Here is a 15,079-nt window from a genome sequence, read left to right as displayed (position 1 = left end):
AATTAAAGCTGTGTCGTGTCGAAACAGTTTTCCTCCGGGTGAGCTACATTGTGGTTTATGAATGGAGATATCATAAAGATTGGCAATAGTGAAGCACTTCTCATTTTTACGTATAATATGTAAGGATAAGAATTATCATAAGAAATCTCCCCCCTCAAAACCCGAATTAAAGAACATCAAAGCTCAGTCTCCAAAGATGACTCTAAATCAGCTCTATCAGACCACATCCGTGACAACCCAAGCCACAGCATCCAGTGGGAGAGAGTCACAACCCTCACCACCAACCTCAAAGACTTCAAAATAAAATAAAAAACTACAAGAGGTCATCAACATCAAAAGACTCCTACCGTCGATAAACCGTGACCAAGACGATAACATACCCACGGTGTACCATCAACTACCCCAATCATTCATAATTCTGTTGTTTATATTATTGGCTTCATCCCTTTGTTACGGACTTCGTCGGTTATATCTTGACTATCCTTTTGTGTACAGAGCAGGCTTCTCCACTCCTGTATAACTACATCTGATATCTACTCTACTGTATAAACATATACTCTGTATATATCTTGCTTGATAACGGTGTCAGTTGTTCATCCATACATCTTATCTTTACTGAGATAAGTACTTTACTTACCGATTACCTGACATTGATACTGCATAAACAGGACACACAGCACATCCCCACTGCATCCACTCAACACCACCACATCCACACTACAACACAACCACCACATCCACACTACATCACCACATATACCCACACTACAACATCAGCACATCCACACTACAACATCAGCACATCCACACTACAACACCACATCCACACTACAACACCATCACATCCACACTACATCATCACATCCACACTACAACACCAGCACATCCACACTACATCACCACATACCCACACTACAACACCACATCCACACTACATCATCACATCCACACTACAACACCATCACATCCACACTACATCACCACATACCCACACTACAACACCACATCCACACTACATCATCACATCCACACTACAACACCATCACATCCACACTACATCACCACATACCCACACTACAACACCACATCCACACTACATCATCACATCCACACTACATTCACACTACATCACCACATACCCACACTACAACACCACATACCCACACTACATCATCACATCCACACTACATCACCACATACCCACACTACAACACCACATACCCACACTACAACACCACATACCCACACTACATCACCACATCCACACTACAACACCACATACCCACACTACATCATCACATCCACACTACAACACCACATACCCACACTACATCACCACATACCCACACTACAACACCACATACCCACACTACAACACCATCACATCCACACTACATCATCACACCCACACTACATAACCACATCCACACTACAACACCACATCCACACTACATCACCACATACCCACACTACAACACCACATCCACACTACATCATCACATCCACACTACAACACCATCACATCCACACTACATCACCACATACCCACACTACAACACCACAACCACATTACATCATCACATCCACACTACACCACCATCACATCCACACTACATCATCACATCCACACTACAACACCACATCCACACTACATCACCACATACCCACACTACATCATCACATCCACACTACATCACCATCACATCCACACTACATCATCACATCCACACTACATCATCACATCCACACTACATCATCACATCCACACTACAACACCACATCCACACTACATCACCACATACCCACACTACATCATCACATCCACACTACATCATCACATCCACACTACATCACCATCACATCCACACTACATCACCACATACCCACACTACATCACCACATCCACACTACACCACCATCACATCCACACTACATCATCACATCCACACTACATCATCACATCCACACTACAACACCACCACATACCCACACTACATCATCACATCCACACTACATAACCACATCCACACTACATCACCACATACCCACACTACAACACCACATCCACACTACATCATCACATCCACACTACAACACCATCACATCCACACTACATCACCACATACCCACACTACAACACCACAACCACACTACAACATCACATCCACACTACATCATCACATCCACACTACATCATCACATCCACACTACATCATCACATCCACACTACAACACCACCACATCCACACTACAACACCATCACATCCACACTACATCATCACATCCACACTACAACACCACCACATACCCACACTACAACACCACATCCACACTACAACACCACATCCACCCTACAACACCACAGCCACACTACATCACCACATCCACACTTCATCACCACATCCACACTACAACACCACATACCCACACTACAACACCACATCCGCACTACAACACCACATCCACTCTACAACACCACATCCACACTACATCATCACATCCACACTACAACACCACATCCACTCTACAACACCACATCCACACTACATCATCACATCCACACTACAACACCAGCACATCCACACTACATCACAACATCAACACTACAACAACGCCACATCCACACTACAACACAACATCAACACTACAACACCACCACATCCACACTACAACACCATCACATCCACACTACATCACCACATACCCACACTACAACACTACATCCACACTACAACACCACATCCACACTACAACACCACCACATCCACACTACAACACCATCACATCCACACTACAACACCACATCCACACTACATCACCACATACCCACACTACAACACCACATCCACACTACATCATCACATCCACTCTACAACACCACCACATCCACACTACATCACCACATACCCACATTACAACACCACATCCACACTACAACACCACCACATCCACACTACAACACCACATCCACACTACAACACCATCACATCCACACTACATCACCACATACCCACACTACAACACCACATCCACACTACATCATCACATCCACACTACAACACCACATCCACACTAAATCACCATCACATCCACACTACATCACCACCATACCCACACTACAACACCACATCCACACTACAACACCACCACATCCACACTACAACACCACATCCACACTACAACACCACCACATCCACACTACAACACCATCACATCCACACTACATCTTCACATACCCACACTACAACACCACATCCACACTACAACACAACATCCACACTACAACACCACCACATACCCACACTACAACACCACATCCACACTACATCATCACATCCACACTACAACACCACATCCACACTAAATCACCATCACATCCACACTACATCACCACCATACCCACACTACAACACCACATCCACACTACATCATCACATCCACACTACAACACCACATCCACACTAAATCACCATCACATCCACACTACATCACCACCATACCCACACTACAACACCACATCCACACTACAACACCACCACATCCACACTACAACACCACATCCGCACTACAACACCACCACATCCACACTACAACACCAGCACATCCACACTACAACACCACATCCACACTTCAACACCACCACATCCACTCTACAACACCACACCCACACTACAACATCACATTCACACTACATCACCACATACCCACACTACAACACCACATCCACACTACAACACCACATCCACACTACATTCACACTACAACACCACATCCACACTCACACAACAGCACACACACACTACAACACCACCACACTACAACACTGCCGGTGCACCATCTCCACATCAGCTGTTACCTTTGCCCAATCCTATTCCCTGGCAACCCAACTGTAATTCAGCTATTCATATCAACATTTAGTTTTCGTATCGCAAACGGTAAGGAAAATGAAAGCAATAAAATTCAATAAAACAAGCTCACACTCCATTTTGTGGACAATGCACAGTAAATTATCTGCACGAAGGTTTCAAATTTAACCCCTGACTGACCTAATACCGTCGCCCGTTAAAAACTCTAAGCTCAATGTCATATTAACCTGTACGCGATTGACAAAGTCCTTATATGAAACGATTATCATACTCCGATAACGGGGTGCAGCACAGTGATATGAGCTTACAACGAGACTCACGTGGTCAGTGATTGGCTGAACAGGGTGTGCTAAATGTGACTGGTACTGACTGGCTGTGAAGGAAGGTAAGTACATTTTTTCTCGAAGTACATGTTCATGAGAATATAAAGAGATACCATTTTGTATTTTCAATCTGACCAGCAGACTTTCTGATAACATCCAAGATATATGTTGTTGAATCTTTAACCTGGCCCTAGGCTCGCTAATCATTCGTGGATGAACACGCCCCAAGGACATGGTGTTAAATTGCTGCACATGAGGTGAGGTGAAATGGGGTTTCACGTCGCGTCCAAGATTATTGCACTTATATAGTGACGTGCATGTACGTGTGTGTGTTTGTGTGGCTGCTTGTTCTAGTCCGGACATGCCGATTTATAGTGCTTGCACACTGAGATACCATGCCGCAGTTTAACATGAATATCCCACTTAGACGCAGTATACTGACCAGTCCTTGTTTTAAGGTCAAGGGTAACAACAAGTACCATCATTAAACGTCTTTTGGTATGACGCGGCCGGGGATCGAACCCCTGACCTTCCGCTCTCCGGGCGGACGCTCTACCACTAGACCACGGAGGCGGTCTGCTGCCAATGAGGCATGAGGGTCCACGTATATGAGACCGTGTCATTTATGTGTATATGACTTTATTGAAGGAACTAGAAAATGAATAAAGTGAAGATAGTTGTATAATGCTGTGGGACCGGTCACAAGGTACAATGTTCATATCAATAGCGCTCACTGCATTCTCCGAATGCTTTCCTTCGTCAATACGAATTTTCCGGGAAAGACAACAAACCCTGAAGTGAGATATATACAATATACGTCACAGTGTGATATGGACAATAAACGCAGTAGTGTGATACAGATAACATACACGTACATGTACGTCACAATATGATAAAGGCAATATATGCAATAGTGTGATATAGATAACATACATGTACGCCACAGTGTGATAAAGACAGCATTGGTAATGGTGATATATACACTACATACGCAACAGTGGGATAAATACAACATATATACATGCACGTCACAATGCGATAAGGAAAGCATAACCCATGGTGAGGTATAGACAGCCTACATGTCCGTCCGAGACAAATAACACTTTGGACTATTCCAACCCGACTGTGCTCGGCCCATGAAAATCAGGGATAGAACAGCAACCAATGCTTGCCGTAAAAGGCGACTAACGGTATCGGGTGGTCAGGCTTGCTGACCTTGTTGATGCAGGTGATCGTACCCCCATTGCGTGGATCGATGCTTATGATGTCGATCACTGGATTGTCTGGTCCAGACTCGATTATTCACAGACCGAGTGCTGAGTGCTGCGTTAAAGAACAAACAACACATCACATCCAAACATGCTCACTCTCATATAGACAGTGTTATTCATGGTGAGATATAGACAGCCTACATGTACAGTACATCTGAGACATTTAGCACTTTCAAAACATCCACAATCAGATATAGGCAGCCTACTTGCATGTCATTTTAATTGTTTCAAACATGCTCAGACCACCGCCGTGGTCTAGTGGTAGAGCGTCTGCCGGAGAGAGGAAGGTCGGGGATTCGATGCCCGGCCACGTCATACCGAAAGATACCCTGCCTGACGCTTGGCATTACGGGGCTAAAACAAGGAGATGACACTGAGTCAGTACACTGTGTCTGAGTGGGGTATTCATGTTAAACTGCGGCTTGGTAGCTCAGTGGGCTAGCACTATAAACTCGGCATTAATCTCTCTCTCTCTCTCTCTCTCTCTCTCTCTCTCTCTCTCTCTCTCTCTCTCTCTCTCACACACACACACACACACACACACTAATCTTGAATGAGATGCTCAATCCAATTTCAACTCAACTCACCTCACCTCACCTTCACACATGTGCTCAATCGGACAGCATCAGTCAGAGTGAGTGAGTGAGTTGGGTTAAAACAGAATTCAAGTAAGATCGCGGCATGTCAGCTTAATGTTGGAGGAAAGCCCGAAGTGATGCAGGTCTCAGAAGTTTACCATTTCGGTGAAACCCAGGAGCACGGGTATGGTGCTGACAATCCTTGAAACATAATCGGCGCGAACCGGGATTCGAACCCATTGTCATAGGTTTCTAGCTTGCCCGAGGGACGCAGATCTGCACATCAAATCGCGGCCCATTAGAAGACTGGGCCACCCGTAGCCCCGCATCAGTCAGAGGTGATATGTAGACCACATGACTTACACATTTAGTGTTTGTATTCACATTTTTTACATTGATTCTTTTTTTTATTGTCAGAATATTAACATCGCTGGACTTCGACAATGGCCGAGGAAAACCAAGGTGCTTCCTTAGACATCACTAATATCAGGATAGCGCCTGAACATGGCATCTCTGTCGTCGAGCGCCCCCTGCACAGACATGCAAAAGCTGGTAATCTGTCCGCTTTGCTGAGGATAGTGGAGAAAGGTGCTGACATTAATGAGACGGACGAGCATGGTGACACAGCTCTTATAATGGCAGCGCGGTTTGGACACTGTAAAATAATGATACCTCTAATTGACAATGGGGCTGATGTTTCCCATACCAATAACCATGAAGAAGATGTGTTTCAGATTGCTGTTACTATGTCAGATCAGATTGCTGTTTTGGAAACTCTTCTCAATGCAACACCACACGATTCAGCAAAGGGCGAATCTAACCCAGTGATTCAGTCCATTGCATCTGCCTTAGCCAAAGCAGCTAGCCTGGGTTTGGTTGACAAAATCGAGGTCTTCTTAAAATCCAACCCAGGGTTGAATATTTGCGATAACGATGGAAATACAATCTTCCACTATGCAGCAAAAGCAGACAGGGAAGAGGTCATTGTGAGGTTCAGTCAACACTTTGACATCAATGTGCAAAACAAGAAAGACGGCGACACTCCTCTTCACGTGGCTTGTAAGCAAGGGCACCTCACGTCAATAACAACCTTGCTGAAAGAGAGAGCAGATCCGTGTCTTCAGAACAGTCAGAAGGACACAGTATTGCATTGTTTTGTAAGGGCAACAGCTGACAACCAAGGACAGGCTGAAAGACATGGGCAGGTGTTTGCTATGCTGGTTGACAGGTGGACACGATGGAGCATGATGGAAAAAAAAGCCCCAAACCTTGAAAACAAGAGAGAAGCAGTGAACAAATTGATCTGGGAGGAGAAAAACGGAGAACAAGAAAGCATCATGTCTCTGGCGTTTGAAGTGGGAGCTATTGGAGTGATCAACAAGCTTCTAGTCTTACAGGAAATCACCTTTACGAAACATTCTTCGTTTTCCATCCAACAGTATGACATTACCAACGTCACACCCATAACTAAAGGATCAGATGCATCAGGAAAGTCATGCCTGGAGCTTCTGCTTGACAACAACTCCCATGAAACCATTGCTCACGTTCTTGATCTTGAACCTCTGAAGAAGATTGAGAAGGTGTACAGTTCAACCACGACATTTATATATCTTATAGTCATCTTCCTCCACACGCTGTACATGTCCTTGTTCAGCTATTCCAGCACAGTCATCATGGACAAGCTGCGGACGTCACCTAGTGATCATTCCTTTGACACTGCTACTGTCATCTTCTACAGCGTGGCACCACTCGAGCCCATCTGTTTCCTCCTTGCGTTACTGCATAGGTTCCATTGTTCAAGGGACCCGTGGTCTGGGTCTAGATTTCAGGCACTAGGGACATTTATGCTTCAGTGTTTTTCCGTAATCCATCACGTCATATATTCTCTATTGGTGGCTGCGCTACTTTATCAATTTTATGCTCTAGAACTGTACAGTATGCACAACACGCTGTCCATAACACTCCTGATTGGATGGTTGACGACACTTAGTTTCACTCAAGGCCTTAAACCAATCAGATTCTTCTGGAGGATGATCCTACAGATGATAATGATCGACGTCTACAAGATCTTGTTCGTGTATGCCTTTGTGCTTCTGAGTTTTTCGTTTGCCTTGCATGTGCTTTTTCAGATCTCTGCACCAATCATTGAAACTTATCCAACTCCATTTCACACAATGTTCTTGGTTTTTAGACTCATGTTTGGAATGAGTGAGCTTTTTGATAACAACTTTGAGAACAATATGAAGAAAGCTGGAGGTTCCCTTGCTCTGCCAATCATCATTTTCACCGTATATATTGTTCTCGCTACTCTTATCCTACTTAACATTCTGATTGCCATGATGAATACGTCATATTCGCACATTCTTACAAATCTGAAACTTTCCCGGAGAATTGAAACCTTCCATCGTTCGATTCAACTTGAAAGAACTGTCCCTTTTCTGACAAAGCTTTTCAACAAAGCGCTTATCAGATGTGGCAAATTTGATAACCAAAAGAAACAGTTTGTAGAAAAGAAAGGCGGACGTTTGTGGTATTTGGAGTTTCCACGAAGGTTGGAAAAGGAAACAAGATTTACACAAAAGGTTCACATGACCCTAGAACAGATGCTGACTCAAAGAATTGATGCCCTGGATGACGACTTTAAAGGACACTTACAACAGATACAGAAAACTTTAGAGAACATTCAAAAGGAACTCGTTTCTAGACGAATGAGTGTGTGAGCGGCTGTTGATTTAAACCACAGACAGCAAACTGCAGCTTATCAAGGCAGAGTAGATAATACAGTCTATATCAGACAAGGGTTTGCCACACACCATGCCATGAGCACTCATGTTCGCTTGGGGGAAAGAGGACAGAAGCAGGCAGTTCACAGGTGTTATTTCTACTGCTAATTCGTTGGTAAAAGATGAACGTGCCAATATAAGGTTCATAAGGTTTGTTGGTTGGTTTGTTGTTTAACGCCGCACTCAGCAATATTACAGCTATATGACGGCGATCTGTAAATAATCGAGTCTGGACCAGACAATCCAGTGATTGATATCACGAGCATCGATCCACGCAATTCGGATCGATGACATGCATCAGCAAAGTCAGCGAGCCTGACCACCCGATCCCGTTAGTCGCCTTTTACGACAAGCATAGTCACCTTTTACGGCAAGCATGGGTTGCTGAAGACCTATTTTACCCCGGAATCTTCACGGGTCGGTTCATAAGGTCAATGATATGTTTTTGTGTGATCGGACACGAAAATGTCCGTCACTATGTTTTGACCTGAGAGTATTAGCCATGTTGATAGCGCTTAAACAATCATTTCCGTGTTATGTCAATCCTATTGCATATGTGTCTTGAATGTATTGAATGAAACAGAAACGAAACCTGTACAAAAGCCATAGAGAATTATCGTCATTGACGTGGAAGGCATAGTTTTCATAATACCATTTGATATATGTACTCCTTGCAAAGCAGTAATAAACATGGCACAGCACTATTTTGTTAATAAAGCCATATATCAGAACAAGTTGCAGCCCTCAAAGGATTATGTGATGTGTGCAGACTATCACATAAAAGCAGAAAGCTCACTGTACCGGAAATAATCGCCTGAACATAACTACGTTTATAACGAACACGCTTATAACGAACTGACGGAAATAGCGAACTAACTTTTTTGTCCCGACTATTTGCTGTAGTTATGCTGTATATATGCTTATAACGAACTACGGTTATAACGAACTAAAATTAGTGGTCCCTTTGAGTTCGTAATATCCATAGTTTACTGTACTCTTGAAAACACCCTGTGAAATGTAGTTTATGCAAGTGCAAATAAATCAAATCTGAGGATTGAACTTGTTTAAATGTATGCAACAGAAACAGAGAATGGGCAAGGTTATGTTTGGCGCTCCCATGTGAGACAGAGGCTTGGTGAGAGAGCCTCACAGCTTAAGGGAGTCACAGAGTGTCTGCTGGCCGAAGTACTTTCATGTTTGACGCACTATATGTTATAAGCACAATCGGTTTTGATTTGAAGGAAACGTCATCGTTCGACCAACATATTCTTTGATAAGAAAATCATCTGATCCAAATCTATAGTTGATTGTATACAAGTACAAGTGTAATGTTTCTCAGACACTACTACAATAGATCACTAAAACCTCAATTTAGGTCATGTACATGTATATTATACAAATGTTTGTCATTGAAACAGTAACATGGTGATGTGTCCAGAAATGACTTGTTTGTTTGTATGTTTGTTTGTTTCACGCCGCACTCAGCAATATCCAAGCTGTATGACGGCGGTCTGTAAATAATGGAGTCTGACCAGAAAATCTAGTCACTGACATTATGAGCATCGAGTCATGCAATTAGGATCGATGACATCCAACCAAGTCAGCGAGTTTGACCACCAGATCCCGTTAGTCACTTATACGGCAATCATGGGTTGCTGAAGACCTATTCTACACCGGATCTGTCCAGAAATGAAACCTAATGTGATATGTACTTGTATGTATTAGCATCAGCACATTATTTAACTAGTATCTAGTGTGAACTGACTTAAGACTTATGTACCAAAAGAATTACTTTGATATATTGTTGCATTAATCGACAGTTTTCATATTCTTCCATGAACTATATGGAATGTTTACTGTGCACCCGCTATACAACATGTATGATGTTGTTTTTGAACTTCCCTCATTTTCGCTACGTTTGCAAGACAGGGATGGAGAAACCTATAAGTCTGGCATCACTGAAAAGTGAGAAATGGCCGCTGACTTTCCTACATGTGGTTGTAGACTTGTCAATTTAAAACCCACTGTTAAAACCACTAAAGGGAACTGTTTAAACTAAATGGAACGGCATTTGTTTTAGAGTTTGTTTATTAGCCTGAAAAGAAGCACGTCTCAGTCACACAAACTGAAACTAATATTTTATAGACTCGTGTTATGTGGCAAAAGATACCATAACTTTATTTCTGATGGTTGTCAGTGGCAGCAAATTGATAGAGGCGCTTGTAAAATATCACCCTTCGGCTGTGACCTGAACAGCGAGTAATTTAGAGTTGCCTTCCTCAGTTGTGGCTGTTTACAATCGTGAATTCACTTCCGGGACTGACTTGATTGTTCCTCAGGGCATGGCTGTACCTTAACAGCGACACGAGGGCCTTCTGTAACTTGTCGTGTACACATCTCTGTGCCCAGCTCTTTATCTGCTTACAAAACAGTTTCCTTGATTCAAGAATAGAGCATGTGACTCACTTACGACATTCAACTGTTACTACGTCTTGACATTCATGAGTGCATTGACTCAGGAAATATGGCCTATTATTTATTACAGGCTCGCTGACTTGGTTGATGCATGTCATCGATCCCAACTGCGTGGATCGATGTTCATGATATTAATCACTGGATTGTCTTGTCCAGACTCGATTATTTACAGACCGCCGTCATATAGCTGGAATATTGCTTAGTGCGGCGTTAAACAACAAACCAAAACCTTTATGAAGAGCAATATTTCAGAAGCTCCAGCCTTTTGTGTCTACATTTCACAACTTTTCAGGTGCATCGAGTATCTTCTTGTTACGAAATTTCGGGCGGTCGGGTAGCCAAGTGGTTAAAGCGTTCGCTCGTCACGCCGAAGACCCGGGTTTGATTCCCGACATGGGTACAATGTGTGAAGCCCATTTCTGGTGTCCCCCGCCGTGATATTGCTGGAATATTTCTAAAAGCGGCGTAAAATCATACTCACTCACTCACTATTACGAAATTTCAAAGAGCATCATCAGGGTTACAACATTCAAGGCCTCAATAAAGCTTTATAAATGTTTTATTGTCGACATGCTGATGACATTTCCCAAATTGGAAATCTATTGCTTTTATCATTGTTCCCGATAGTACTTAATTGGCAAAAAGAAGAAGTATTAGGGTCACAATGATCAGGGATGAAGATGGACTTACTTTTGAGTATGACGACACTTAGTCTGTAAATTAGAGGCACTGGTGGCCCAGTCGTCTAAGAGGATGGGCAAGGTTATGTTAGGCGCTCCCATGTGATACAGAGGCTTGGTGAGAGAGCCTCACACCTTAAAGGAGTGACAGAGTGTCTGCTGGCCGAAGTACGGTTGGTTGGTTGGTTGTTTAACGCCGCACTCAGCAATATTCCAGCTATATGACGGCGGTCTGTAAATAATCGAGTCTGGACCAGACAATCCAGTGATTGATTCACGAGCATCGATCCACACAATTGGGATTGATGACATGCATCAACCAAGTCAGCGAGCCTGACCACCCGATCCCGTTGGTCGCCTTTCACGACAAGCATAGTCGCCATTCACGACAAGCATAGTCGCCTTTCACGACAAGCATAGTCGCCTTTTACGGCAAGCGTGGATTGCTGAAGACCTATTTAGCTTATTGTGAGAAATAAATAGACATGTGAATTAATTGCACACATGAGGACCAATACACATTTAAAACTACGGGCCCGACTCCAGCTCTAGCTGCCACGCCCCAACGGACAGGTGCCTATTTGGAACTCTGCTCCAACATCGGCGGAATGAGGGAGGGAGATTTTTTTGAAAAATAAATATTTTTAAAAACCTTTTGGTCAAGTCTTTCCATTTGAGATTCAGAACACCGCTGTTGTACGGTCCAGCGAAAGAAACACATGGTCAGCAAGTGCGTAGATCAATGATCCTCTCTGGTTAAATTTCACGAACATCAATGTATCTTGGATGATATGAGCTACAGCCTGTTCTCTACGCTAAGCACTGGTTCAATATCAGGTGATGGTAGTGTTCTCACAAGATGAATGTTTTGGGCTCATTTGATTTCCGTGATCTATACACTTCCTTCCGTCATTTTCCGTTATAAAATGGCCACGCGTCACTACAACAGCACTAATTGGACGGATCACGCATCTGCAGCTATGTATCATGGCAAGACGTTGATAACACAGTGTGATAGTACTCATGAACCGAATTAATATTTTTCATATATATTATATACAGTATATATTTTAAACAGGTACATATTCTGTCCACGTAATATAGAGCGAAACGCAAGTTAGTAAACCCCGCACGCTCCATACCTGTTCTCGTGGAAATTAACTGCCTCATTTTGAATTAATGAATAATTTTCGGATTTTACGCTTTATATTTGACACACACATTACACTAACCCTTGGAGACCCGGGCTAGAATAGATCTTCTGCAACCCATGCTTGCCGTAAAAGGCGACTATGCTTGTCGTAAGAGGCAACTAACGGGATCGGGTGGTCAGGCTCGCTGACTTGGTTGATGCATGTCATCAGTCCCAATTGCGTCCCAATCAGTCCCAATCGATGCTCATGATATTAATCACTGGATTGTCTGGTCCAGACTCGATTATTTACAGACCGCCGTCATATAGCTGGAATATTGCTGAGTGCGGCGTTAAACATCAAACCAACCAACCCTATTATTACTTGTACAATATGTTCCTGGCTTCTTTTTCAGGTGAACAATTGACTTACCCTTGCATGTATTTGTGACGGGTGCCACCGCTGGGCAGGATACGCTTACCTCGGGAACATCTGGTGTCCTCACGATCTGATTGTGATTCCTAAACACATGCTTATAACAAAATTGGAATCCTACAATGGACTCCAAAAGTACATCAGCGCTTATCGAAATACATGTACTTAATCATATACTTATATTATACAATAGTTATGCTTCAGAAATATCTGGTCTCCAAACAACCCCCCCCCAACAATGATACACAATACTCAACTGAATTTGCACGCGAGGCTAACTTGCGATTGAGATGTCGTTAAAATGCGTGTTGAAAGAGGACATATTGGAATCCCACATTTCATGTCTGCAATATGCGGAAACCGCGTGGTGCTTCAGTTGACAATTCTGTTTTGTAATATGCACACGTACAACATTAAACCCAAAGCGATGACCCAATCAGTATGCAGTAGGGAATGTTTAAAGTGGATGAGCTACTGGGATCGACTCTTCACTTGTGCGGTGTAGGTTGGCGGACAAACACACAGGTATGTAGGTACAATATATCAAACTGTCTCTTATATCGGTCGACCCGTGAAGATCCGGGGTAGAATAGGTCTTCAGCAACCCATGCTTGCCGTAAAAGGCGACTATGCTTGTCGTAAATGGCGACCAACGGGATCGGGTGGTCAGGCTCGCTGACTTGGTTGGTGAATGTCATCGATCCCAATTGCGTGCATCGATGCTCATGAGATCAAGCACTGGATTGTCTGGTCCAGACACGATTATTTACAGACCGCCGTCATATAGCTGTAATATTGCTGAGTGCGGCGTTAAACAACCAACCAACCATTCAGTGAATACAAAATTTCATCATTAATAATTAATAAACAGGAAGTATGTATGTCAAGTTAGTCTAACAGATATACAGAAACACCTTGATAGTGTTATTCTGTGCCATGACCTACCTAGTCCCAACTTATCGGACCCGTGGAGATCCGGGGTATAATAGGTCTTCAGCAACCCATACTTGCTGTAAAAGACGACTATGCTTGTCGTAAGAGGCGACGAACGGGATCGGGTGGTCAGGCTCGCTGACTTGGTTGATGCATGTCATCGATCCCAATTGCGTGGATCGATGTTCATGATATTAATCACTGGATTGTCTGGTCCAGACACGATTATTTACAGACCGCCGTCATATAGCTGGAATATTGCTGAGTGCGGCGTTAAACAACCAACCAACCACATTTTCTGCCATCTGTGAATCGGATGCAAACCCTTGATTCGTCTGTAAACATGGTGTAACGCCATCGGCAAACAGGCAGTCCCTTGTGTCAGCTCGTCCACCCCAATCCTTGCTGCATGTGTTAAGGTAACAGTCTTCACAGGACGCCTTGCTTTCAGGCGGGTGCTTTGGCCATCTTTATATAGCAGGAATATTGCTGAGTGCGGCGTTAAACAAGAAATAAACAAAACAAACTGTTTTGGTGGATAGTTGAGACTGGTTATTCTCTAGTGTTGACGCATTCTATACATTTGTATACCTTTTTCAGAA

The 15,079-nt window shown here is 43.4% G+C and overlaps 1 protein-coding gene across 1 annotated transcript; it reads left to right on the top strand.

Moving 5' to 3' along the window:
* The first annotated feature begins 4,193 nt into the window (after positions 1–4,193).
* On the top strand, positions 4,194–9,875 carry LOC139464264 (transient receptor potential cation channel subfamily V member 4-like). The gene is made up of 2 exons (XM_071245787.1): positions 4,194–4,251; positions 6,456–9,875. Exon 2 carries the CDS (start codon positions 6,482–6,484, stop codon positions 8,756–8,758), a length of 2,277 nt encoding a protein of 758 aa, XP_071101888.1. The 5' UTR covers positions 4,194–4,251; positions 6,456–6,481; the 3' UTR covers positions 8,759–9,875.
* The last annotated feature ends 5,204 nt before the right edge of the window (positions 9,876–15,079 follow it).

The sequence above is a fragment of the Haliotis cracherodii genome, unplaced genomic scaffold (genome assembly GCF_022045235.1).
Source record: "Haliotis cracherodii isolate W230 unplaced genomic scaffold, xgHalCrac1.p SCAF_17, whole genome shotgun sequence".
Lineage (NCBI taxonomy): Eukaryota > Metazoa > Mollusca > Gastropoda > Lepetellida > Haliotidae > Haliotis > Haliotis cracherodii.
Note: the sequence above shows the minus strand (reverse complement) of the source record. Positions and strands in the feature narration are given on the sequence as shown.

What these genes read in the sequence shown, in the direction of transcription:
- LOC139464264 (XM_071245787.1), top strand. Translation starts at nt 6,482, where the DNA reads ATGGCCGAGGAAAACCAAGGTGCTTCCTTAGACATCACTAATATCAGG.